Source organism: Bubalus bubalis, chromosome 3, assembly GCF_019923935.1.
Source record: "Bubalus bubalis isolate 160015118507 breed Murrah chromosome 3, NDDB_SH_1, whole genome shotgun sequence".
Lineage (NCBI taxonomy): Eukaryota > Metazoa > Chordata > Mammalia > Artiodactyla > Bovidae > Bubalus > Bubalus bubalis.
The window spans coordinates 145,534,777-145,559,700 of NC_059159.1; the positions used below are offsets into that span (position 1 = coordinate 145,534,777).

General features: G+C 37.6%; 1 protein-coding gene across 2 annotated transcripts; it reads right to left on the bottom strand.

The window, feature by feature from the left end:
* On the bottom strand, positions 1-24,922 carry NOL8 (nucleolar protein 8). 2 transcript variants are annotated; one of them, XM_006063094.4, is made up of 17 exons: positions 24,753-24,922; positions 23,456-23,663; positions 22,738-22,800; positions 21,308-21,386; positions 19,452-19,587; positions 18,937-19,005; positions 15,936-17,789; positions 14,606-14,719; positions 14,013-14,135; positions 13,642-13,732; positions 10,787-10,925; positions 10,080-10,157; positions 4,868-5,139; positions 2,971-3,097; positions 2,334-2,404; positions 1,558-1,637; positions 1-869 (listed from the first exon to the last, which is right to left on the bottom strand). In XM_006063094.4, exons 2-17 carry the CDS (start codon positions 23,592-23,594, stop codon positions 819-821), a joined length of 3,486 nt encoding a protein of 1,161 aa, XP_006063156.4. In that variant the 5' UTR covers positions 23,595-23,663; positions 24,753-24,922; the 3' UTR covers positions 1-818. The 2 variants fall into 2 exon arrangements, with proteins under 2 accessions (XP_006063156.4, XP_006063157.4); XM_006063095.4 differs by lacking the exon at positions 23,456-23,663.
* Between the last annotated feature and the right edge of the window lie 2 nt (positions 24,923-24,924).

The following is a 24,924-nucleotide window of genomic DNA, read 5'->3' on the forward strand; positions in this document are numbered from 1 at the left end:
TTCAATGATAATCCCCTGGGACTTTATTATATAAAGCATAATTTTGTACAGAGCCCAGTTTGATAGAAGCTTATCTATAGTGAATCCTAGCCACGTTAATTTAATGAGGTATTAAATCTGTTTCCTTATCTGGACCCAGGGCACTGACTCCTAACTGTGACTATGTCATCTTTCAGGCACTTCAATTTTTCAAAAACTTCTAATCTAACTAGAATTTGGAATTGATGAGTCTGCCTCCATCAATTCCTGGAGGCTGAGGAAAGGAAAACTCTCCATTTAGCATTCTTTTCTGGTCCTCACAGAACTCTCCCATGAAAGTTGGTCTGAAATGTCCTGCATTTCAGTTAGCTTATTCAAGAGGACACAAATATAGAACTCAAGGTTGACTTGTATTCAACCTCTCAGAAAAAAACCACAAAATGGAGGTAAGGTGTATTTAGTACAATCAGAAATATTTCAAGTATAATTTACATGAAACATAATTTGAAAAATATAAGTGCTCTGATGCATATATTTTAAAACCTCATGTCAAGAAATGTCCATTAGTTATTGAAAATGGAGGGCAAATATATACAAAGTATTTTGAGGGACTATCTTATGCTTCATTAAAACAAATGTTCAGGTTGTTTGAAGTAATTGGGTAAGAACAAATAGGAAATGTACAGAAAAAGAAAGCAATCAGAATGATATCCACCAGATAAGATTTAGAATATCCCTTCACTCTGAATTCTTTGCCATCTAAACTCATTTTCTAGATCACTCCAATATCCATGGTAAGACTTCTTTACATTCAGTATCAAAACTAATGATGACATTTATTATTTTAGCTTCAATCTCCTTTTGGCATCTTTATGTTTCTTCCGACAGTCCTAGAAAAACATAAAATCAAAAGCCCTCGTTAGGTGTGGCATGGCAGATTCATAAATAAGACAGAGTGTGCATATTGTTATTTGGAGAATAGACTCTTTAGTCAAAGTCTCCAATAATTCCCTCATGTTATTTATATTCTTTCTTATACTTCCTCCATTTTCCAATAAATTATTGGAAATTCATGAAGCCATAAAATTAAAAAGAAAGTCTTTGTTAAAAATAAAATAACTTTCATAAAAAAAAATAGATAAAATAAAATAAAATAACTTTCACAGTGTTCAGTAACTATATAAAGTAAAATTTAGATTATTCAGTGACTGGGTCGTAGAAATCATTTTGGAAGTGCTCACATGGATGTGGAATATTCAGACTTTTGGCTTTAAGTGCTTACAATGGAAACTGTAATTCAGTCTTTCAAAAATTTCATCATTTCCTGTTCCTTAATAAGCATGACGAGAACTCAGATCAGTCACTCAGTGGAGCCACTCTTTAGTCTCCTTTCTGCACATGGGTGGATTGAGTTAAACAATTAAAACTTCCCTTCCAGAACTATTAATTGTGAGCATTTAAATCATGTTTTCAGTTATCTCAAGTTTCATGCCTTCCTATATTCCTACACCAGGAAAATATTAACACAAAGGTAACATCATATCTATTTCAGGAGACAATTAACATGGCGATACTCACCATTCGCAAATTGTTTGTTCTGATCTCCCAAGAATTCCTGCTAATATTACTTCCCACTCCTCTCCAAAATAAGTCAGAACCTAGAAGGAAAAACAAAGAAAGGCAAGGCAGCACAGTAATATTAAAACAGACAATATTTTAGTGCTGGCATTATCAAGGTCTTCAAGTTAACATGATTCCCCACCCGCAGTTTATGCTAATTTTCAAAAATATTTTATTCTTTTAGAAAATGAAAATGTAGAATTGCTAGGATTTTTACTGTTTATAAACCATTTACTGTGATGTAACTTAGTTTCTGTTTGTGTTAGGCTTCAGAAATGAGTTCAACAGCCTCAGCATTTTCATGTGAACTTTTTTTTTCTATTTTTGTTTTACTGAAGTATAGTTAATTCACAATGTTGTGTTAGTTTCAAGTATACAGCAAAGTGATTCAGTTACACGCATACATTCTTTTCAGGTTCTCTCCCATTACAGTTTATTACAAGATATTGAGTATACTTCATGTGAACTTTTTAGGGTACTAAAAACTTGCAAATTTTGTATGTCTAGCATCTCAGCAAGTCCCTGGAACAAGACAAGCCCTTGCTGAGGATAGCGAGTAAGCTGAGGTGATGAATGGGAGCTTTCAGTTTTCCAGAGCTTTATAAGTCAACAAGCTTCTGTCTAACAAGAGGGGGCTAAAGCATATCACATTGCAAAGAATCAGAATTTTTCCCAATCAGTATGTATAAATAGAGATGTACTATATATACCATTTAATAAAAAAACTGACTTACCATGAAGTCTCTCATCATTCTTAGAGAAAAAGAAAAATCTAGTAGTCTCTTTCTCATGTAATGGTACTTCTCTGAAGTGAGAAAGACAGAATTGGCCACTTAATTTCAACATTTAAGAAATGTTCACATTGTAAATATAAATGAACTATGTCTTAAATATCTGTGCTTTGTGTCTTGCTCATTTTTGACCTGAGTCAAAGTAATACCACCCTTTCTCTATTCAACATTCTTCGCTTCTACCTGTAACTTTGGTAACAAAGATTTAAGTACAAGCTCTATCTTCCCCATGCTGATTGTTAAAACTCTCACCCAACCACTGCTACCCATTTTGCCAGTGTTTCCTATGAGGTAGCAGCCAACTAGATGAAGCATCCTCTTCCAGACCAGGGACTTCAGTGGCAGGCTTTCTTCCCTATATGCAGCATATCCCCCACCCAGTGCTATCCAAATCTCAAGGAAAAGAAACACGCTCCCAATGACAAAAAGACTACAGAACTCTCTAAAGGAGCAAAAAAAAAAAAAAAAGAAAACTGTCTTGAAAAGCTAAACTTAAGATACTTTTATAATATCTCTAAAGCATGTCCAACTCAGATTTTATAAATTATGAAATATATCTGGACAGAAACACATTACTTACTCAGGGCTCTGCTTTTTGTCATCTGTTTCTTCAGTAACATCTTCCTCTTCTGAACTGCTGTCTTGGAAACGAGGGTCTCCCTGCCAGGCGACCTTCCCAGGTTTTACTGCTTCAACTCTATAGGTCTCTATGTCATCAAGACAATGAAAGATGACACAACTGTGACCTAAAGCCCAAGTACTTATGGACACATTCACTTGTTTACTTTCACCATGCATACATATTTCTACATTTTGAATATCTTAATCATTAACTCAAAATGTGTAGTATCTTTTTGATTTTCAAATATTGAGAGAAACTTTTATTTTTTGGCATTGCTACAGTGATCTCATAAGGAATACAGTAATACTATCAAAAGATATAGAAGCTGAAGGTTTATAAATGAGCAACACAATTTACAAGAAAGATCAAAATAAGTGTGACACCTGAGCTAGCATTGAGCAGTCTAATGATGCAGTGAAACCGGTTTGCCTTCCTGCTTATTCATAAAGGAGAAAAGGAACATATCTTTACGTTTTCAATTTCCCAAATTTCCTTCTAAAACTGCTGAAAAAGCTGCTGCTAAAAGATGTGGATGATCACCTCACAAGTCCTCATAATTGCCAAAGCACATAAAACACATCTCCCAGGTTGCTCGGGTGTCTTAGCAATCATTTCAAGGCCAACTTCTCACACTTGGCTGTCAAAGTTAGAAAAATTAAAATATCTATATCATACCAACTCTGTTCAACAGTTCAGGACTGACCTTGGTACTCAAATGGACAGCATAGGCAAGAGAATGAAATAAGCAGAGCAATGATATATTGTATCTTATTTAGGACAATTTTGGAAAAACTACTTGATTGTTGTACCTCCTTTTGTAGCACCACAAAGCTGGAATCTAATACCTATCTGCTAAACACAAGGATGCTATTTTAACTGCTGAGCTTTCAAGTAGAACTTATTGTTAGGTGTATTCTGTATAGGTATACCTTGCTTTTACAGTGAACTTTCAGAAAAACTACACTTACATCTTAAGGTGAGAAGCAACTTCCTAAGGAATATTTGTTTCAAACTTTTAGACACGTAGGACTTCAGAGGTAAACCTCCTGAAGTAGAATGGAAAATTGTATATACCAGTGCTATACTTTTCTCTGCTGCTAAGTCACTTCAATCGTGTCCAACTCTGTGCAACCCCTAGACGGCAGCCCACCAGGCTTCTCCATCCCTGGGATTCTCCAGGCAAGAACACTGGAGTGGGTTGCCATTTCCTTCTCCAATACATGAAAGTGAAAACTGAAAGTGAAGTCGCTCAGTCGTGTCCGACTCTTAGCAACCCCATGGACTGCAGCCCACCAGGCTCCTCCGTCCATGGGATTTTCCAGGCAAGAGTACTGGAGTGGGGTGCCATTGCCTTCTTCGATACTTTTCTCTAGGTTCTGGCAAATCTCCAAGGATAAAGTTTGAAACAGCTGGTATATTGATGACACAGCATATTTGTTTAGAGGCAGGGTTACATATTTCTTCTCCTAACAAATAACACTGGCTTTCCTGAAGTTATGGCTTCTCCAACTGCATCAAAGATGTAAAGCTATTTAAATATATGACTTCTTAAACATATTTAAATATATAACTATTTCTACTCAACAGAAGAAGGAATGTTGCATAATTCTCTGGCTTGCCTTCATATGGCAGCTATCTAGAAGTTTGCTTCCAAATTCAAGAACAATTTCTTACTGTGTTGAACACAGCTCTAGGCATGTTACATTTATGGTTATGTAATGCTGACTGAAATACTGTTTATCTAGATAGAGAAGAGAATACTGCCTTCAGCTAATGTTAAATCATCATACTTACAGTAGACTCAATTAAATTCAAACTGCATGAAATGAAAAAGTAAAAACAAACAAAAATATACCTTCTTTTTCATCTTTGGCATCAGACTCAAAAAAGGAAAATGTGAATCCGCCGGTTTGCTCATTGCGAGTCATCAGAGCTGGAGTGTCCTGGACTACCTCAGCTTTCTCTCCATCAGAGTCCTCATTCCAAGGTGTGTTATCTTCCTTTTCACTAGTATCTTTTACACTTTGGAATATTTGTTTCAAATCCGTAGCAATGTTATAATACATTTCTTTAGACACCTCAGGTAGTTTCTCAGCTTCCTCCCTTTTCTTCTTTCGTTTTGCTTTACTGCATTGACATATATAAAGATCACAAAAAAGTCAATGTTTGGAAAAATTCCAGAAATCAGGAAATAAAAATACCTTGGATAACATTAGTCCCATTGTTTCAACCACCAAGAGGATCCACATATACAACTCATAAGGACAGAATCTTAACCAAAAAGCTTTTAATAGCCAAAATTATTTCAAACAGTTCCAAGTATTAAACATGAATCATATTGTCCTCTCTTTTATCCTCTGAACTACACTTCAGAAATTACACCTAAGATATCAGCTATGAGTAAGACAATTACTTAACTGCAATGGGCCTCAGTATCCTCATTTACAAAATGAACCAGGTTAAACCACATGACTTTTAAGACTCTATCAAATTGTAAAATGGTGAGTTTTATGATACTGGCATTAAAGGATTTAGTCATAATTCTGTTGTAGAAATGCATTATAAGTATGTCTGGGATGAAATTTTTCTGTTTCCATCAAACCTGCTCTATATTTAGGAATATGTTTTTGTTTTTGTTTTTAACCAGAGTTACACAGCAGTCTCCAATACTGAGTTTTTAGATAGTAAAAGATTCCTCTTCCAACAACACAAGAGAAGACTCTACACATGGACATCACCAGATGGTCAACACTGAAATCAGACTGATTATATTCTTTGCAGCCAAAGATGGAGAAGCTCTATACAGTCAGCAAAAACAAGACCGGGAGCTGACTGTGGCTCAGATCATGAACTCCTTATTGACAAATTCAGACTTAAATTGAAGAAAGTACAGAAAACCACGAAGCCATTCAGGTATGATCTAAATCAAGTCTGTTATGATTATACAGTGGAAGTGAGAAATAGATTTAAGGGACTAGATCTGATAGACAGAGTGCCTGATGAACTATGGATGGAGGTTCGTGACATTGTACAGGAGATAGGGAACAAGACCATCCCTATGGAAAAGAAATGCAAAAAAGCAAAATGGCTGTCTGGGGAGGCCTAACAAATAGCTGTGAAAAGAAGAGAAGTGAAAAGCAAAGGAGAAAAGGAAAGATATAAGCATCTGAATGCAGAGTTCCAAAGAATAGCAAGGAGAGATAAGAAAGACTTCCTCAGCGATCAATGCAAAGAAATAAGAGGAAAACAACAGAATGGGAAAGACTATAGATCTCTTCAAGAAAGTTAGAGATACCAAGGGAACATGTCATGCAAAGATGGGCTTGATAAAGGACAGAAATGGTATGGACCTAACAGAAGCAGAAGAGGTGGCAAGAATACACAGAAGAATTGTACAAAAAACATCTTCACGACCAAGATAATCACGATGGTGTGATCACTCACCTAGAGCCAGACATCCTGGAATGTGAAGTCAAGTGGGCCTTAGGAAGCATCACTATGAACAAAGCTAGTGGAGGTGACGGAATTCCAGTTGTGCTATTTCAAATCCTGGAAGATGATGCTGTGAAAGTGCTGCACTCAATATGCCAGCAAATTTGGAAAACTCAGCAGTGGCCACAGGACTGGAAAAGGTCAGTTTTCTTTCCAATCACAAAGAAAGGCAATGCCAAAAATGCTCAAACTACCACTCAATTGCACTCATCTCACACGCTAGTAAAGTAATGCTCAAAATTCTCCAAGCCAGGCTTCAGCAATATGTGAACTGTGAACTTCCAGATGTTGAAGCTGGATTTAGAAAAGGCAGAGGAACCAGAGATCAAATTGCCAACATCCGCTGGATCATGGAAAAAGCAAGAGAGTTCCAGAAAAACATCTATTTCTGCTTTACTGACTATGCCAAAGCCTTTGACTGTGTGGATCACAATAAACTGTGGAAAATTCTGAAAGAGATGGGAATACCAGACCACCTGATCTGCCTCTTGAGAAATTTGTATGCAGGTCAGGAAGCAACAGTTAGAACTGGACATGGAACAACAGACTGGTTCCAAATAGGAAAAGGAGTATGTCAAAGCTGTATATTGTCACCCTGCTTATTTAACTTCTATGCAGAGTATATCATGAGAAACGCTGGGCTGGAAGAAGCATAAGCTGGAATCAAGATTGCTGGGAGAAATATCAATAACCTCAGATATGCAGATGACACCATCCTTATGGCGAAAGAGAAGAGGAACTAAAAAGCCTCTTGATGAAAGTGAAAGAGGAGAGTGAAAAAGTTGGCTTAAAGCTCAACATTCAGAAAATGAAGATCATGGCATGTGGTCCCATCACTTCATGGGAAATAGATGGGGAAATAGTGGAAACAGTGTCAGACTTTATTTTTTTGGGTTCCAAAATCACTGCAGATGGTGATTGCAGCCATGAAATTAAAAGACGCTTACTCCTTGGAAGGAAAGTTATGACCAATCTAGACAGCATATTCAAAAGCAGAGACATTACTTTGTCAACAAAGTTCCGTCTAGTCATGGCTATGGTTTTTCCAGTGGTCATGTATGGATGTGAAAGTTGGACTGTGAAGAAAGCTGAGCGCTGAAGAATTGATGCTTTTGAACTGTGGTGTTGGAGAAGACTCTTGAGAGTCCCTTGGACTGCAAGGAGATCCAACCAGTCCATCCTAAAGAAGATCAGTCCTGGGTGTTCTTTGGAAAGACTGATCTAAAGCTGAGACTCCAATACTTTGGCCACCTCATGCGAAGAGTTGACTCATTGGAAAAGACTCTGATGCTGGGAGGGATTGGGGGCAGGAGGAGAAGGGGACGACAGAGGATGAGATGGTTGGATGGCATCACCAACTCAATGGACGTGAGTTTGGGTAAACTCTGGGAGTTGGTGATGGACATGGAGCCCTGGCATGCTGCAAGTTATGGGGTCGCAAAGAGTCGGACACGACTGAGCAACTGAAGTGAACATCCTTTTTTTCTATTAGAGTCTATTTTATTTATTAGGCCAAATATTCTGTTTTACCTAAAATAATAATGTCCTAAATGATCATCTTACTGGTGGAGACTATCTTATACTGAGAAACTTTTAATACTTCATTAAATAAACCATAGGCTATAAGTCAAATATGCCTCCTATGAAACTGAGCTCCATGATCAATGAAACACAAGGTAGTGGTTTTAAAGGTGGTCCAAAGGTCCTCTGATACTTCAAGAAGTGGAAGTTAATTCCTCCATCCCTTTCAGTGTGGGTTGTTCTTAATGACCTCTTCTAAGGAACAGAATAGGGCAGATGTGGTTGTGTTCAACTACTGAAACTAGGGCTATAGAGTGCACTGTGGCTTTCTCCTTGCTCTCTCCCCTTCCCTAATCACCGGCTTTGGGAGAAGTCAGATACCATGTTCTGAGGGCACCCAAACACCCAAAAGGAGAGGTCAGCAAAGCAAGGAACTGAGGCCCCTGCCAGCGGTCAAGTGTGTGAACCATCTTGCAAGCAGGCTGCAAACTTTCAGAGACTATAGCCCCAGGTGACATCTTGACTACAACCTCTTGAGAGCCCAAACCAGCACTACCTGGTAAAGTGCTCCCAAATTCCTGACCCACAGAAATTGGGACCTAATAAATTTTTAGTTGCAAGCTCTTCGTTTTGGGGGCAATTTTTTACATAGCAATATCTAACTGATACATATTTTGGTGCCTAGAAGTGGGATACTGCTATAAAAGCCCAAATTGTAGGAATGACTTCATAGCCCACACAGTAAGCAGAAGTTGGAAGGTCAGTGAGGAGGGTGTTAGCAAAAGCATGAAAACTCCCTGAAGAAACTGTTAGTAGAAACTACATGCCAATTGAGGCTTCAGGTAAGGCGTTGCAGAAAAGTGAAGTAAACGCTATTGGAAAATGGGGGAAAGGAGATCATTGTTATATAGTGGCAGGAGGCTTAGCAACACTGTCGCCTTTATTAACTGGTAAGTAGAAAATGCACCTAATGAATGGGTGATCTAGCAATGGAGATGTCCAGGAAGGTGTTGAAGGCATTTTCTGATTTCTTCTTGCTGCTTACAGTAACATATAAGCAGAGATAGTGAAACTAAAGAAAGAAGTTTTTTTTAATAAGGCGCTAGGACCTCATGGCTTTAAAGACTCCTATTCTCTAGAAGGCAAGTAACATAAAATTTAAGAAATATCTTCTAAGCAAGAACAAATCTATTTTTTCAGGAAAATCTAGTGTAAAGCAGGTTTTGGCAAAGTAAACCCATGGATGAGATCCAAGCCACTGCTTATTTATGTACAGATTGCAAGTTAAGAATAATTTTTGTAGTTTGAAGTGACTGGTAAAAACTATGTAAAAAGATGGCTTCATAATATGTACAAATTACATGAAATGCAAATTTCAATGTCCTACTAATAGTTTCATTAGAACACAGCCTACCTTATTCATTTTATGTATTATGTATGGCTCTGTTTCTGTTATAAGGACAGAGAAGAGTCACTGCAAGAGAGACCATCTGGCCTGCAAAGCCTAATATATTTACTATTGTACTCTGAAGAGAAAAACTTGTACACCAGGCTAATTATTAATATAAAGCAAAATCCTTTGTTGAGAGCCTAGATATAGCTCAGAAACTCCAACTGTTCAAACAAGAGGGCTTCTTATGAGTTTAAAGGTATTATTTTTCAGCAGTCCCGGCAGAACACCATGGTGGAAAAAAAGCTTATCTTACACTGAATTTTGGTTTTTGTCTAATGAACTGAACCCCAGAAAGATTCACAGGAGACCCAAATACTTTAAGACAATTAAAGGAACAAAAACACCACTAGATTTGATGGGTAGGTACAGAGACATTCCACAGTGAGGAGGCTTGCATGGTCTGAATGTGATTCTTTTTAAAAGAAACTTTTAATTTTGTAATAATTTTAGATTTACAGAAAAACTAGAAACAGATTTACAGAAAAACTAGGAATAACCTTCACCTAGTTTCCCCTCATAGTAGCATCTTACACAGATATGAAACAATTGCCAAATCTAAAAGATTAACACAGGTACCTTACTAGTAACTGTAGCAGTTTACCTTTCTTTTGGTTTATCATCCTGCTTTCTTTCGTAAGTCGCATGGTCATGCCTTGTTGGATCATAATGTATGATGTCCCTATTTAAAAAAGGAGAGTGATAAGTTTGAAGGGACAAATCAGAGTATAAATCCAAAAAACTAATAGCAAAACATAATGCAAAACCAGGACAATTCCACTTTTGAGCAAGACAAAGGCATAAATATCAAGTAAGTGTATCAGGAGCTCCTTAGAAGCAATTATATTTTAAATTACCCACTTCTGAGAGGATCTTTGAAAAATTTTTAAATATTATTTTAAAACAGGAAAATATATATAGATAAAATGATATACTATTCGGATTTGTATAAAATATTTCAGTGGTGACAGTAGGGGGGAGTGAGTAAAAGTATAGAAGAGAAAACTGGTCCCATGTTAGTGATTGGAGAAGTTGGGTGATGGTACACAGGGGTTTCATTACACTAGTCTTCCTAAATTATATATTTTCTATAATAAACTGTTACATTTATTAATATTTAAACAGTTGTCCATTTTTTCAGTAGTAATAAATACAGAAAAAATTTTAGATTAGTTTCTTGAAGTGAATCACTAGGTAAGTATAATATTAAGAGTCTGATACATATTGTTAACTGCTCTCCCCAAGAAGTTGAAAATGGCCTAATTTTGTGGCAAAGGAAGAGAGAAGAGTGAGATGAAACATAAGACATACTTAAATTTCTTAGCAGCTACTGATCCTTTGCTTGTAGAATTGCTTAAGCTGATCTGCAAAACACTCTGCACAACATTCAGGGCTTTCAATTTTTCTGCAGCAAGTTCTTCCTCCTCAGGAGTTTTCTTTTCATTTATTTCTTTGAAGGAAGAGGATAATTAGTAATCTTTTGGCAAATCTAACTGGAGAAATTTCAGTAATCAAATATTTATCAAGCACTTAAACATGTGCAAAGCACATTAAGACAGGAAGAACAAAAGTTAAACCTCGTTTTGCTAACCTCTCTGTCCCTAAGCCCCTGATGTCACAGTGAATCCAGAAATTGCATGACCAGCAAACAAAATTCCCATTTCTACTTATAAAAATGAAATATGAAATTAATGGCTTTCAGTGGCAAGTCTAAGTTTTTAAGGTAAAGATTGACAAATGTAATAGAGCAAGATAGTAATTAAAAACCTAAAGTGAATAAAGATTCTTTGATTTTTGGCAACAATCTAGAAATTAATTTAAATTACATGTAAGTCTAAAAGTGAAAGAAAGGTGGTAATTTTACTGACTATTAACATGATATGTTAGCAGTTACTTTAGCTTTTAAACTCAGTAATAAATATCCCAGGAATAGAGCCTACACACAGGGCATTGTGGAATCCTATAAGCTGGCTTTCTTATTTACTAAAAACAGACAAACATCAGGGAACAAAGTTAAACATTTAACAGCCAGTTTGGATTATAAGAGAAAACATAAAAGAAGTCTGAGCCTTAAAGACCTTTTCAAATTACTGTAGGATATAAACAACTAAATAACAGAAATTAACAAAATAAAACACTGCTTTGCATAAGTTTTCTATAGAGATGGCCCAAAAGTGTCTAAGGGTTCAAAAAAGATAGGGATTATGTTCAGTTGGATTAAGAAATGTTTTACAAACCAGGTACAGTCTAAGGTAGGAAAGACAAAGTAGTTCCCTGAGGAAGGAAGAGAGCACGCTAGGAAACAAAATGAATATGTACTGAAATAAGAAACTGCAAAGAGTTTACATTGCATTAGGCTAAACCATATGAAACTGCTCATATGAAACTTTCTGACTTCAAAAAGTGGCAATTTTAATTTTATCCTAATACTGACAATTAGGAAGTAGAACAGAATGTTAGAAAGGGCTCAGTGTATTGGTAGGCTGCTTATCTGCAGGATGGTCTTTGTGCAACACACAAAAAACTCAGTCTCAAACGTTCCCAAGAAACCTCTGATACAGGCTCTTCCCAAGGTTCTGTAAGACCCTCTGGCTTTAGCCTTTTTTTATACATGAATATTTTCCAAATGTAGGTAATCTTTGCTCATGACTACTCTGCTGAGCTCCCAAATATTCTTTCCTCAATGCCTGGTGGATATTTCTCACAGGTGTATCTAAAGTTGAAAAGCAGAACAGCCAGGAGCAAAGATGACCCAGATTTGGAAAATATTCATGTAAAAATGAAGGCTAAAGCCACACGGACTACAGAACCTTGGGAAGAGCCTATATCTCAAAGCAAAGGGAAAATTTAGGAACCAAGAATTATGAAGAAAACAAGGAAGTTATAGTGCAATAGAAGCAAAGGGAAGAGAACATTTCAAGAAGGATGATCAACAGTAACAAATGCTATAAGCAGGTTGAAGGGTGAAGCTTGAGAAGACGCCACTGCATCTGGTAAACCAGTTATTCACAGCTTTGAGGGACCGCACGCTAAAGAGTTGTAAATATGAGACAGACATAAGTGGCAGGAGTTAGAAAGCAACATCTATAGTTTCTTGACTAATCCCAAGGTTCTATCCATTCCTATGTTATCAACATGGAATTCTGAGTGAAAAGTTCTGAAACAATAAGTTGGTATGGATCCTGGAGAATTTACTCTCGGAATACTTGTTTTCAGAAATGTATAATATACAGAATAATCACTTCAAATAATTTAAAGTATCATATCCAGAGATTGTACTTTCAATAAAATCAACTGCTTCTAAATTGGATGCAATCTATTTTTTCATTTCAGGCTTAGAACTGAAAAAAAAAAAAAAAGGGAATGGCAACTTAAAAACTGGCAGGGTTGAAGAATGGCTTTTTGAACCTATGAGACCGAATTATGTCTGCAGAAAGAACGAAGAGATAGAAGAAAGTTAAGTGTGAAGATGCAAATGAGAAAAAGGAGTGAACAGGAGGTATAAATGGAGAAGATCAAGATGCGGATTAGATAAACTCAGGAAAGAAGAAAAAAGAAAGGACAGAGTAGTTCTGAGATTGGAAAGGAAAACAGGGAGCTACCTGAAGTGACCATCGTCTTGGTCAAGTAGGAGGTGAGGTCTTTTACAAAGGATAAGAGTAGAAGATCTTGTAAAGAAAGTTTGGAACCACTGCCGATGCTTCCGATAGCATCAATGCTTTTAAATATATTCAAATAAGAATGAATTTAAGTAGAGTGATATTCAGTGGTACATTGCTTTGAAAAATCTGCACCGAGCATGAACACTTTCTTTAAGTAAACCAAGTGGGATGTATCTGTCTTACACAACCTCACGAGGACCTGTTGACCTACTGCCAGGTAGGTCCTTGACTTATAATACCAGGATGAGGGAAGATGGTACCTTTGGCAGATGCTACTTATTCCTATCTTTTCTGGCAGCTTCAGGAAATTAAAATTTTATAAATAAATTAATATGTACAAGTGTTACATGTACATGTAACACACCATGTACACATAACACTATATGTGTTATATATACATAAAACACTTCTCTATGTGTTAAGTGAAGATGCTAGACAAGTTGATTTCTTGAGGTATGCCAGCTCTAACATCAGGACTGTTTGTTTGCACAATGAGTCATTTACCTTCATGATCATCTTCACTATCACTTTCTAGAAATCGGGAGTCCATGCGAAATCTGTCATCAGTGCCAAAGTGAGACTGCAAATTCATGAGCTAAAGACAAAACACAAAGACAACTGACAGTCGCATTCCCAAGAAATTACTTATGAAGAAGACCCTCCAAGTATACTTCCATGCTGTGAAATTTACTACATTAATGTTTGCATAACCTCACCCACTCATGAACCAAACAAAGAGGGCCATGGAGGATCAATCTCAAAAACCTTAATGTTAAGAGTATGGGCAAGGTCTGCCTTCATTAACCTAGATTTAAGGACTATGCTGAAAAAATAAGAGCATGTTGCAAATTTTTTTATTTTCAGTCTTCACTAACCTTCTGTCCAGCTCTGCCCTCAAACTGAGGTTTAATTCTGAACCTGTTATTGTCATCTTCGGAACAAGATTCCTCATCATCGCTGCTGTCAAAGAGCTTCCCAGAGGCTCTACCCATGGACTCCTGTTACATAAGGACAGAAATGTTTATTAATAACCAAGACAACCAGTATTTCCCTCATTATGCAATTTTCCTCCTTACACTTAAGAAACAACTCAGATGCATATCCCAGGAAACAGTGTGGTGGTTATAATAGAAACTCTCGACTCAGTGATATTTACATGGCCCCCTGGGTCTCCAGAGGCTCCTAATGCAGCCTGAAAGGGGGGCAGTTATTACATGTAAGAACATTTTCTGCATGGTTTCACTAATATTGATGTCACTTTGCAGAGGACAGATTTATGTGGGAGAAAATCTTTAAGGCCCCTGTAGCATCCATGCATGGTGGTCTGGGGAGTTTTCTGTTTCATTGTGGCTCTCAGAGGAAATTTTATGTTGAGCCCAGCAGCTGGGGGGAGGTTTTGGTATGCAATATGCAGAAATGGATCTATACAAGTAGAGGCATGCCCATATGGACATCTTAAATTTCTTACTTTTACCAGTTCCTCTCCTGGATGGCTTTGCTCCCGAGTGGATGTCTCCTCTGTTTCGCTTTCACTATTGGAACCAAAGATGATGTGCGTCGGCTTGTCCTCTGGATGACCATCCTACAGTGGTCATCAAAAGCATTACCTTTAAGACAACCTCTCATCTCCTTCCCCAAGTAAGTCTATTTCCCACCCTATTTTTTCTCTAGTGAATGCCGCCATCATCCCAAGATAGAAACTTCTCACTTTCCATTTGCAGTTGATCACCAAGTCCCATCAGTTGGGCCTTCCTGCTATTTTAAAAATATATTCCCATAGTCACTGCCTTGGTTCTGGCTCAAAACCTCTCAAAAGCTGTCTATCCTTGTTCCCTTGTTTGTCCCATTTGATTTGTTGTTCTCAGCACGTCCTGAACCATTTGCCCCAAAGAGAAGTTGGCAAACTTTCTCTGTCAAGGGCCAGAGAATAAATATTTTAGGCTTTGCAAGCCACATATAGTTTTAGTTCTATATTCTTCTTTTTTAAACTCTTTAAAAATGTAAAAACCATTCTTAGCTAGGAGGCTCTTTTAAAACAGGACATGGGCTCGTTTGCCAATTCCTGTTCCAACACAACTAATTTTTACTCCCTTACTTCCAGTCCTTTAGTTTTTTCCCAGACTTAAGAATAAACTCCAGCCCTGTAGCCTACTTATCTCTCTCACTTCTCATCACCTTGTACTCTATTTAGTCAGTTATTGCAAATATTCCCTTTTGTACAAACTGCTGCCTTATCTTAAATGCCTTTTCTCTCTCTTCCTACCCTTTTACCTCTGCCAGACCAATTTCTACTGAGCCTTTCCCACTAGACTCAGGTCAGCTGGGGAAGTACCCACTCCCCGGTAATGCCAACAAACTTGTCTGCTTCCTGTCAGAGCACGTAGGCATACTTGTTTCCCATTGCATGGAACTGAACTGTGACCCTCTGTTCACCACACTGTGAGCCAATACTGCCTGATAGTGATCTTTTCTATAAATCGAACACTTGCTGCGAAGGACTGGAACTTTGCAGGAACGTAATAATTCTTGAAAAAATGAATAAGGTCCCATTATAGTAAATCTTCATAAGACACTACTCACTTGACAGGTGATATATATGGCAACTGAGATGTATTAGTACACATCACTTAACTATATCAGTAATATCTTCTAAAGCAATATCCAGATATACTATATAGACACAAGGACATAAAACACAAACGTTCAGCTCTAAAGGGGCCTGCCTACCTTTGTGGGCAAGAAAGAGACTAGACCTGGAGAGAGTTCTTGGTAAATTCCTAGACTGAAAATATACTCACCAAATTTGCCAGAGCATTGTGAACCAACTTCTTTTGGACTTCTTTGGCTTTCTGCCTTGCCTCTAAGGCTGCCAAACGTTTCTGATTATCTTCAGCATGCTTATCTTTAGCGTTAACATCTGATGAACTATTAAAAGAAAGTGGGAAGTCAGTTTTGCTTCCCTGGGAGTCTCTCCTTGAGAAAACCTCTGGTGATTTCTCAGGGGCCTTGGAGCTGCACAGATCAGGCCTCCCTTCAGAGCTCTCTCCTGACTTTCCAGTCCCGTGGCAACAGTCTTCATCAAGGCCTCTGTTGAGAGTCTTAGCACCACAACTTGAAGATTTCTTATCTTTCAGTGGCAACAGACTAGAAATAGGATTTCTATTTCTCTTTTCTGAACTGTTAGGGGACACCACTTTGTGACCCTGGCTCGCAAAAGACTGTCTCTTTTGAGGCTGAATTTGGTTTGAGTCATTTGCCTCCTTTGCATGTTGGAAAGGAGTCTGTTCACTTGATAGGCCATTAGCACACAGGGACCATTTTCCCATGGACACGTTCCTCGGTTCCTCAAGTTTCAAGGAAATTTGATCTTGCTTAATATTATTAGAGGCAACACTCTCTTGCAAGGATTTTTTCACTGATTCCTTTCCATAGAGACAGCCCACTCCTTTGAAAGCCTGAAATTTTGGCTTTAAGGTATTTTCCTTTGTTTTCTGTTTTCCACATGGGTTCTCTCTTCCTTCTAAAAGAGAAGCCACAATCTCCTCAGGATGAATACACTGCTGGCCTCTGCGGAGGTCACCTGGAATCCTTCGGCTCTTGGAGGCCCTGTCACACTTGGCAGTGGTTTCCTGGCCACTGCTCTCAGTCTTTTCTTTTGGAGCCTCCTGGTTACCACCAGCCAGCTGTTCCAAATCAGCCAAAGTCAGATTCACACGGAGACAGTTTTCCATCAAGGTGTTATACTCCTTATCTCCTTCACACTCAGTTGATTCTGATACAGAATCAGCATCTTCACTGCTACTGGACTCAATCAGAGATTTACAACTAAGAGGCTTAACTCTGTGACTGAGGGCTACCTCTACTTTGTTTTTTCTTTTTTGTTCTTTAATACTGTCATCAGAAAGATCATACTTTTTTCTGCTTTTCAAATAAGTCTTCTTGTACATAGACTTTTCTCCTTGTGAAAAATCTACACCGTTTTCGATCTTACCAGAACTTTTTTTCATTGCAATGATTTCATCTGTATCTCCTGAATCAGAGTCACAACCATTTTCTGTAACATTATTTTCACTGTTTTTGAGGCCTAAACCTGTTGAAGTATGAAATTTGTGAAAATCAGATTTAAAGTCATCTCTTACAACTTCAAAGGGATCATTTTCAAATTCATTTGAGGACCATGTAGTTTTCTCTAAGTTTTCCTCTCTTGCAATCATTAGTCTTAATTCATCTTCAGAATCAATATCATCATCAGATATGCTATTTCTCTTTTTGGTAGTTTCTAAACCAGAAGTCTGAAAAAATACATTTTTAAATTTCTGATGATCAAAATCAGTTATATACGGTGCTTTAGGAGTAATGGAATTATGAAGTGTTTTTTGTGCAACCTGTTGTATTAAATGTGGACTCTCCATTATGCTACTAGGTTTTGATCTTATGGTAGGAAATGCAGTAGAATCCTCATTCTTCTGTACTTTTATTATCTTCTTGGCAGGGTTGTGAAAGTCAGAGAATTCTCCTCGCCGTTTCTTACTCATAGGATCATTCCCTCCTTCCAGTTCCCAGGTGAGGTTGGATATAGGGACAGCATTTGTGAAATCCTCCCCTATCTTCTTTAAGTTGTGGCAGTATTTTGAGGGATCATACTTTATGATGTCACCAACAGTCAAGGAACAAAAACAGGCACTAGGTTTTAGAAAAACCTATTAATCTGATTAAGCAAAAGAATACTATTTAATCTTGAGCAAATCATTGACTCATTTTACCCTCAGTTTCCAATCAAACAAAAAAGGACTTCATTAGGTAACTCAGGATCTTTGGAACTGACATGTCCATGGCATGTCCAGAGTGAAAACCAACGATCATCACTATTAACTGGAAGAAATTACTTGGGTTTATATGTATATTACAACAAACTGATTTAAGATTATATTCTAGGTACTTTTCTATGTCTGAGAAATCTATTCACTGCTAACATCATAAAGCAGAGTATAGAGGGGCAGTCAGAGGGGGAACAACTAGACTCTGTGTTGGTTATCTCAAACCTGAGAAATAAAGATTCTCCAACATTTTGACCACTCCTCTTTTCAATGCTGGCTCATCCTAGACCTGATTCTCTTAGCTCAAACATCCACTTCACATTTCACTCACTCTCTGAATTTTTGCAGGTCTTTCTTAGAAGGCTAATACTTATCAGATCTGTTCTGTTGCTAACCCTGTCCAGAAAGATTCCAGTCAATGTCAATGGCATTGGCTGATTTCCTAAAACATACGAATAGACAAGTATAAGTTGCTTTAATCTCTCACTCCTGAAAAATTCCTTTGTTCGCTTAGCAACTACTGAATACCTGGCTAATTATATGTGAAGTGTGTCAAATACTGTCTATTTTCTCTTGGCTTTACACTGTCCTTCCAAATCCTCCTCTCTGCTGTCAAAAGGCTACTTTTATGACTGCACTGTTTTCCCCTGCCCTTCCTTAGTTCCTCTAGAAATGGCTTTGAATCCATGTCAAACGAGAGGAATGATATATAAATTAGTAAGTAAAAGTGCTTGCTTAATAAGCTTCATTTGTATCACTTACTTGTATAAAATGTCACTACATTTTCTCATCCTCTAATTGTTTCATACATGCAGGTAAATGGATCTTACCTTATAGAGAAATTGGGAACATAAAAACTCTTAAACATCTAAAGATTTACTGACAGCAGCAGTGAAACTCCGAAGATACGAAGTTAACTTCTGCAAGTATCCATCACCGTAGTCAACAATAATTTCTCTGAAAGGCCAACTGCTAAGGATATTTTACGTTTACGTTCATTCTTTAGATGAAGGACAGGTAAGACTCTTCCAAATTTACTCACAACCCAATTCTAAAAGAAAAAAAAAAAAGGATATATTTATTATACTTGTCACGAACAGAAAAGATTAACCATTCTGCATAAATATAACTTAAGAAAAAAAGAGTATAGAAAGAAGAAGGAAAATTGAGGCAGTTGTTGATTCCATAGAAATCACATAAGATGGTACAGAAATAACAGCCATTAAAAAGGCAAACTTGGGACCTGTTTGGACTCCTCACCACCTCTATTTCCCTCAGGAGACTTGCCTCCATGTGGGTTTTTATTTCTCTTTCTAAAATGGGGGAAACCTGTGCTTTCCCAAGAGCTGTAAATGCACTTGGAAGATCATAAAGCACTATTTATGTTAACTGCTTCAAAGCAAGAGAGAAAAAGCATTTGCTTTAAACATGATGTTCATGGTCATTTGGTCTCAGGAATTGGTTCCGAGGCTACTCAGGCTACCAGGGGTGACTTACTTTGTGCCCTGGTACTTCTGTTCCCGGCACAGCTTTCACATGGAAATCCACTGTTTTCATCTTTTCTAACAAGCTGGTGTTGCCTGTTGTTGATTTTCCTTTCTTTGCTTTTGCTTCTTCTCTCTCTTGGGCCAATCTGAATCAAAGAAAAAATACAAATAAGAGAGTTAAAATAACCAATCACACTATTAACCATGCTTCTGTCTTGTTTTTTCATACTATAAACCTGTTTAACTTCATAGGTATCATTTGGAATCTCTCAGCTTTTCCCTTTCAACTTATGTACTTTTGGTATTTTAACTATTCTTAATCCCTTCTCTTTGTTATGAGGAAACGGTCTCTTCTTTCAAAGTCTAATCTGCTAAATCTTGAATATTACTACTCTCATAATGAAGAGAATGCAGAATAGAATGCCAACTAAATCTTCCAATTCAAACTCCCTATCTGATTTGGGCCTGGTTAACTGTGCTGACCAATTCTCATTGGCCTCTGTCTCTGGTGTGGCTCTTTTCTGAGCGCCGAAGAATTAATGCTTTTGAACTGTGGTGTTGGAGAAGACTCTTGAGAGTCCCTTGGACTGCAAGGAGATCCAACCAGTCCATTCTAAAGGAGATCAGCCCTGGGTGTTCTTTGGAAGGAATGATGCTAAAGCTGAAACTCCAGTACTTTGGCCACCTCATGCGAAGAGTTGACTCATTGGAAAAGACTCTGATGCTGGGAGGGATTGGGGGCAGGAGCAAAAGGGGACGACAGAGAATGAGATGGCTGGATGGCATCACCGACTCGATGGACATGAGTTTGAGTGAACTCCGGGAGATGGTGATGGACAGGGAGGCCTGGCGTGCTGCGATTCATGGGGTCTCAAAGAGTCGGACACGACTGAGCGACTGAATTGAACTGAACTGTGGCTCTTTTACATTTCAACTTCCAAGATTCATGCTCCACAGGCAGATGTGCACAGGTACTCAAAGGCAGCAGCACTGTGTGCTCACCCTGCTCAGGATGAGAGCCCCAGTTCTTGCCTATAATAGGCACAAAAGTACTGCTGAATGAAAGTCTCATCACTACCCTGTTCACAGAGGCCCACAGCTGAAGAACAAAATCCTCACCTTCGTCTCTAGACTAGTTCCACAAAATTTGATTTAGACCTTATTTTTCCTTGTGGCATTTCTTTGCCTGAGAACAATCTTAAAACTCTCTTGGTCACTTAATCTGTACATTCCGAAAATGTCTCCTATTTTGAAAGCACCCAAATGCATACAATCTTTTCTCCCTAAGGATACTTTTCGGATCTTAAAATGCTTTAATCGTTTTTACATTGCCTTGTTCTTAAATCTTAGGCATAATAAATTTTATGCGTCTCTTACAGGGATCCCTATTATCTTTAAGTTTTTGTATGATGCTTTTATTAACAGTTTAAAGTTAACATAAGCAATTTGGTATCATCTATTAAAATTTTAAGTGTGCTTAACTCCATGACATAGCAACTCCTTTTGTTGACATACACATCAGAGGGACCCTTGTACATATATAGAAGTTATCTTCAAGGGTCATCTGTTATCAAGAGAAAGTGGAAATGGTCTAAAGGTCTATGAGTAGGAGATGATTAAGTAGACTATGGGACATTTTCTAAAATGGTACTAAATAGGTATTACAAAGAAGGGGGAAGACCTACATCATCATAAAAGTTTGTGTCTAAAAAGCTGCAAATAGCTCTACTTATAATGCATAAATTTGTTAAAACTGTAATAATATGATAGTTTCAAATCAATTAAGTGAACATATAAAATCACTTACAATATTAAGAAATTAGTGTGTTAATGTTTGGATTAAATCAAATACAGGCAAAACCTTACCTGTGCAAAAAACTTTCCTTTGCTAGCTGAATTTGCAGTGTCCCACCTTTCCATTTTGTTTTATTTAAAACAGACATACCTATAAAGCAAAGAATTAGTACCCAAGTACATAGCAATGCAAAAATATATTTCAGCATGTGCTTTTACTAATTAGTACCAAAAAAAGAAAACTTGTTTATCACAAACACACAGAGGAAAGAGAATAAGGAAAGTGAGACCAGAAAGAGGAGGCTTAGGTCCCATTCTTATCTTGACCACTTATTAGATTCTTACATTCCCTATTGTCTCATGTAACTGGAAGATTTGAATGAGGCAAATGTGCAAACCTTTAAGCAAAATTTGTCATTTGTTGATAAAGTAATGTCAGAAATCTCTGGCAAATGGTTGGTATTTATTTAACATGTCACTGTTATTTACCATACTAAAACTATAGAATATTAATGTAATCTTCTTAGGGAGAATCAGAGGACACTGGAATCCTACAGCTCCTCATCCTTATTTATCACCTCATACTAATTATCACTGCATAACTTGCAAACATATTAGCACAAGCAACTAAACTGTGTTTGAACTACTGTACCCTAGTAGCTGATTTTTCTCAGTATCTGCTATCAGCTTCCTTAATAATTATCACTGAGAGAAATTTCTATGAGACAGGTACTATGCTAAGTACAGAAGTATTATTCAATTTCATATTCAAAGTAATATTATGAGCCAAGCTATATCTTGGTCATATATCAGGTAAACAAACTGGGTCTTCTACTTTAAATAGAATTGCTAGGTCACGCAGCAGAACTGTGTTCTTAACTGCAATGTACTTGTCATATGTTTCCCAACTGGACAGATGATATTACAAAAGGCCAATGGCCTTCCTTCTCTATTAGCATGTTTCCTACTCAGTGTCTTTTGATTTTTCAGTCTCCAAATAATTAGAATGCATTTCTACATTAGTGGCAGTATGAATTACATCTCGCTTTTCACTGAAGGCCACAGCTGGTCCTCAGCTTTCTTAAACTTATTGATAGATATTTCATAATTTCAAGGATATGATCTTATAAGGGCATAATGTAAAGCCCTCTTCTAATAGCATTTATTAACAAGAATTATTTACCTGAGAAATGAACACCCTGAGGAGTGGGGTATGGCATAATACCCAGTGGGATATAGGTAACATGCAGTTTCTATTAAAGCGTGATCCTTTGTCCACAATATTTGAGAATGCCACTTTTGAGCAAACTTGTTGGTAATGTGCTACCATATGTCATGCATTATGGAATGAATCTAAATCTCGAACTGTAGAATATCAGAATTCTATTCATCACAGTTGTCCCTCTCAATGACGTAAAAGTGGCTGTTTAGATTTAGAATCAAAGTTATTCCAAATAACATAGTGACATGAAATGGTAAATAGTATAGAAAACATTCATTACATTTCTTCAGGTCTGCTTCTGTTACTCTGATGTTGATATATGCAAAGACTTTCTGTGGGTTTCCTAAAAAAAAAAAAAAAAAAAAAAATTTAAATTCTTACGCAGAGAATAATGTAAAAATGATTTCTAAATTTTAAAAAAGACCTCTTAGAAACTTACTCTTTCAAAGAAAAAGCTTGTTTATTTTTCACTGGATACAAAGATTGCAAATTTTTAAGCATGATTATCTAAATATTTTATGAGAAAAATGTCAGTCAGTCAGTTAAGGAAACATTTTGCTGTTTATATGTTAGAGATATGCTAACAGGACATTTACTAATTATTAGAATTTTAGCTCTGAAAATTTAAAGCAATATGTTTCAGAAATTGGATGTTTGGGAATTCCCTGGAGGTCCAGTGTGAGACTTTGGGCTTTCACTGCAGAGGGCAGATTCAATCCCTGGTCAGGGAACTAAGATTCTGCAAGCCACATGCTCCCTCCCCACTACAAAAGGGGAGAGGGGATGTTTGGGAATTTAGAATTTTTTTATTTCACACATAACACCTCCAGGGCATATGTGCTGGGATGGGGTTAGTACTATACTATCATAATGAAATAACATCACTTTCAGTGTTCAGGTGAATGTTTCACATTCATCTTTGGGGGGGTTCCTTTATTTTGTGATATTTGACTTGAGTTATATTTGCTTTAACTACCCATGAAGCACTTTAAATTTACCTTGATCATCTTTCCGAGTGATGATCTCCACATCAGAAACTTCTCCAAATCTGCCGAACTGATTCTGCAGGTCTGCCTCAGAAATATTCTGCCCAAGACCACCCACAAAAAGGCGTTTCATTTCTCTATTGGCTTTCATCAAGGCTGGACAAACACTCAGGGTATTCTAGTGGAAAAAGACTTCTACCTAGAGTTCTTTCCCTTAAATCTAAAACAAACAAACAACAACAACAAAAATAAAACTCAAACCAACCAACCAACAAACAAAAAAACCCTCAACTCCTTTCCCTGAACCTTCTATGCCAATTGGTTGCCTGGATTTGTGCTTCCCTTCCTATTGTATTGTTCCCAATTTTATTCCTGAAGGCTCTGTTCACATACTACATCCCTGTTCTTCATGAATGCATTTTGGAAAAGAACCGATACAGACAGACACAGGTGCAGGTGGACATTTTTCCCTCTAAATGACCACAATATACACTCTACTCCCCCTGAGTTTACTAATCCATATTGTTAGGTGTTTCTCCTTTATTCACTCACTTTAATAAACTGACAGAAATGGGACATATTAACATCTACGGGATCTTCCCAACCCAGGGATGGAACCCAGGTCTCCCACACTGCAGGCAGATTCTTTAAGCTCTCCATCTTCAAGCTTCTCACAGTCAAATGAGAAGTAAGCAAATGCTGCAATTGCAATACTACATTACAACAGAAATACATACAAAGTGGTTTTCAGGCACAAAAAGAGCAATGGATATCAAAATACAGATTTTTTTTTTTTTTTTTGACACTATGCGCCAGCGTTGTACGAAGTAGTTTGCAGGCGCCTTTTTTCATATTAGCAGGAGAGGTGAAGTCACTTTCCCAATGCCATTAAGACAAATAGCGGTGAAGCTAAGATTATAACTCAAATCTAATTTCAGAACCCGTAATTCTAACACTGTACTAGGGAGGCTGTTGGAATAGAAGGGACTCAGGAAAACTCTTCCAGAGATACTAGGATTTAAGGCCTATAATGCCTATATCGCTTAGTGCCCAGCTGGTGCTGAGCTCCTAACAAGCCCCTCCCCCCAAGTTGACAGACTCCGCACACACGAAACCCCAACACAACGCCAAAATGCCGGAGCATGGGTCGAGATCTAAGCTTGAGCCACGGCCTATATCTTAATGGTAGCTTCCTCTGTCCCAAACCTACCCACCCCATCCTTCTTTCTCTGAGAAGGCTTGAACACAAGCACGGAGAAGTTATGCCAATTAGCCCCTTCCCATCCCAGGCCCCAAGCCCCGGGCTCACCACTTCTTTTCCTACATCCAGCGCGGCGTACAGTGCTAAATTCTTGTCACGTGTCCCAACAAGTACCCTATCTCTTTCTTCCTACTGGATTTCCAACCCAGCCTCCTCAGGTTCCATTACTACACTCAGTTTCCCAGTGTTCTTTATTTCGTTTCCATTCTTCCAGGCAATC

What these genes read in the sequence shown, in the direction of transcription:
- NOL8 (XM_006063094.4), bottom strand. Translation starts at nt 23,594, where the DNA reads ATGAAAGCCAATAGAGAAATGAAACGCCTTTTTGTGGGTGGTCTTGGG. An exon ending in GATGATAAACCAAAAGAAAG is followed by an intron (nt 5,140 to 10,079) that starts GTAAACTGCTAC and finishes ATGTCAATGCAG; the next exon opens with TAAAGCAAAACGAAAGAAGA. An exon ending in GACAAAAAGCAGAGCCCTGA is followed by an intron (nt 2,405 to 2,970) that starts GTAAGTAATGTG and finishes TTCTCACTTCAG; the next exon opens with AGAAGTACCATTACATGAGA.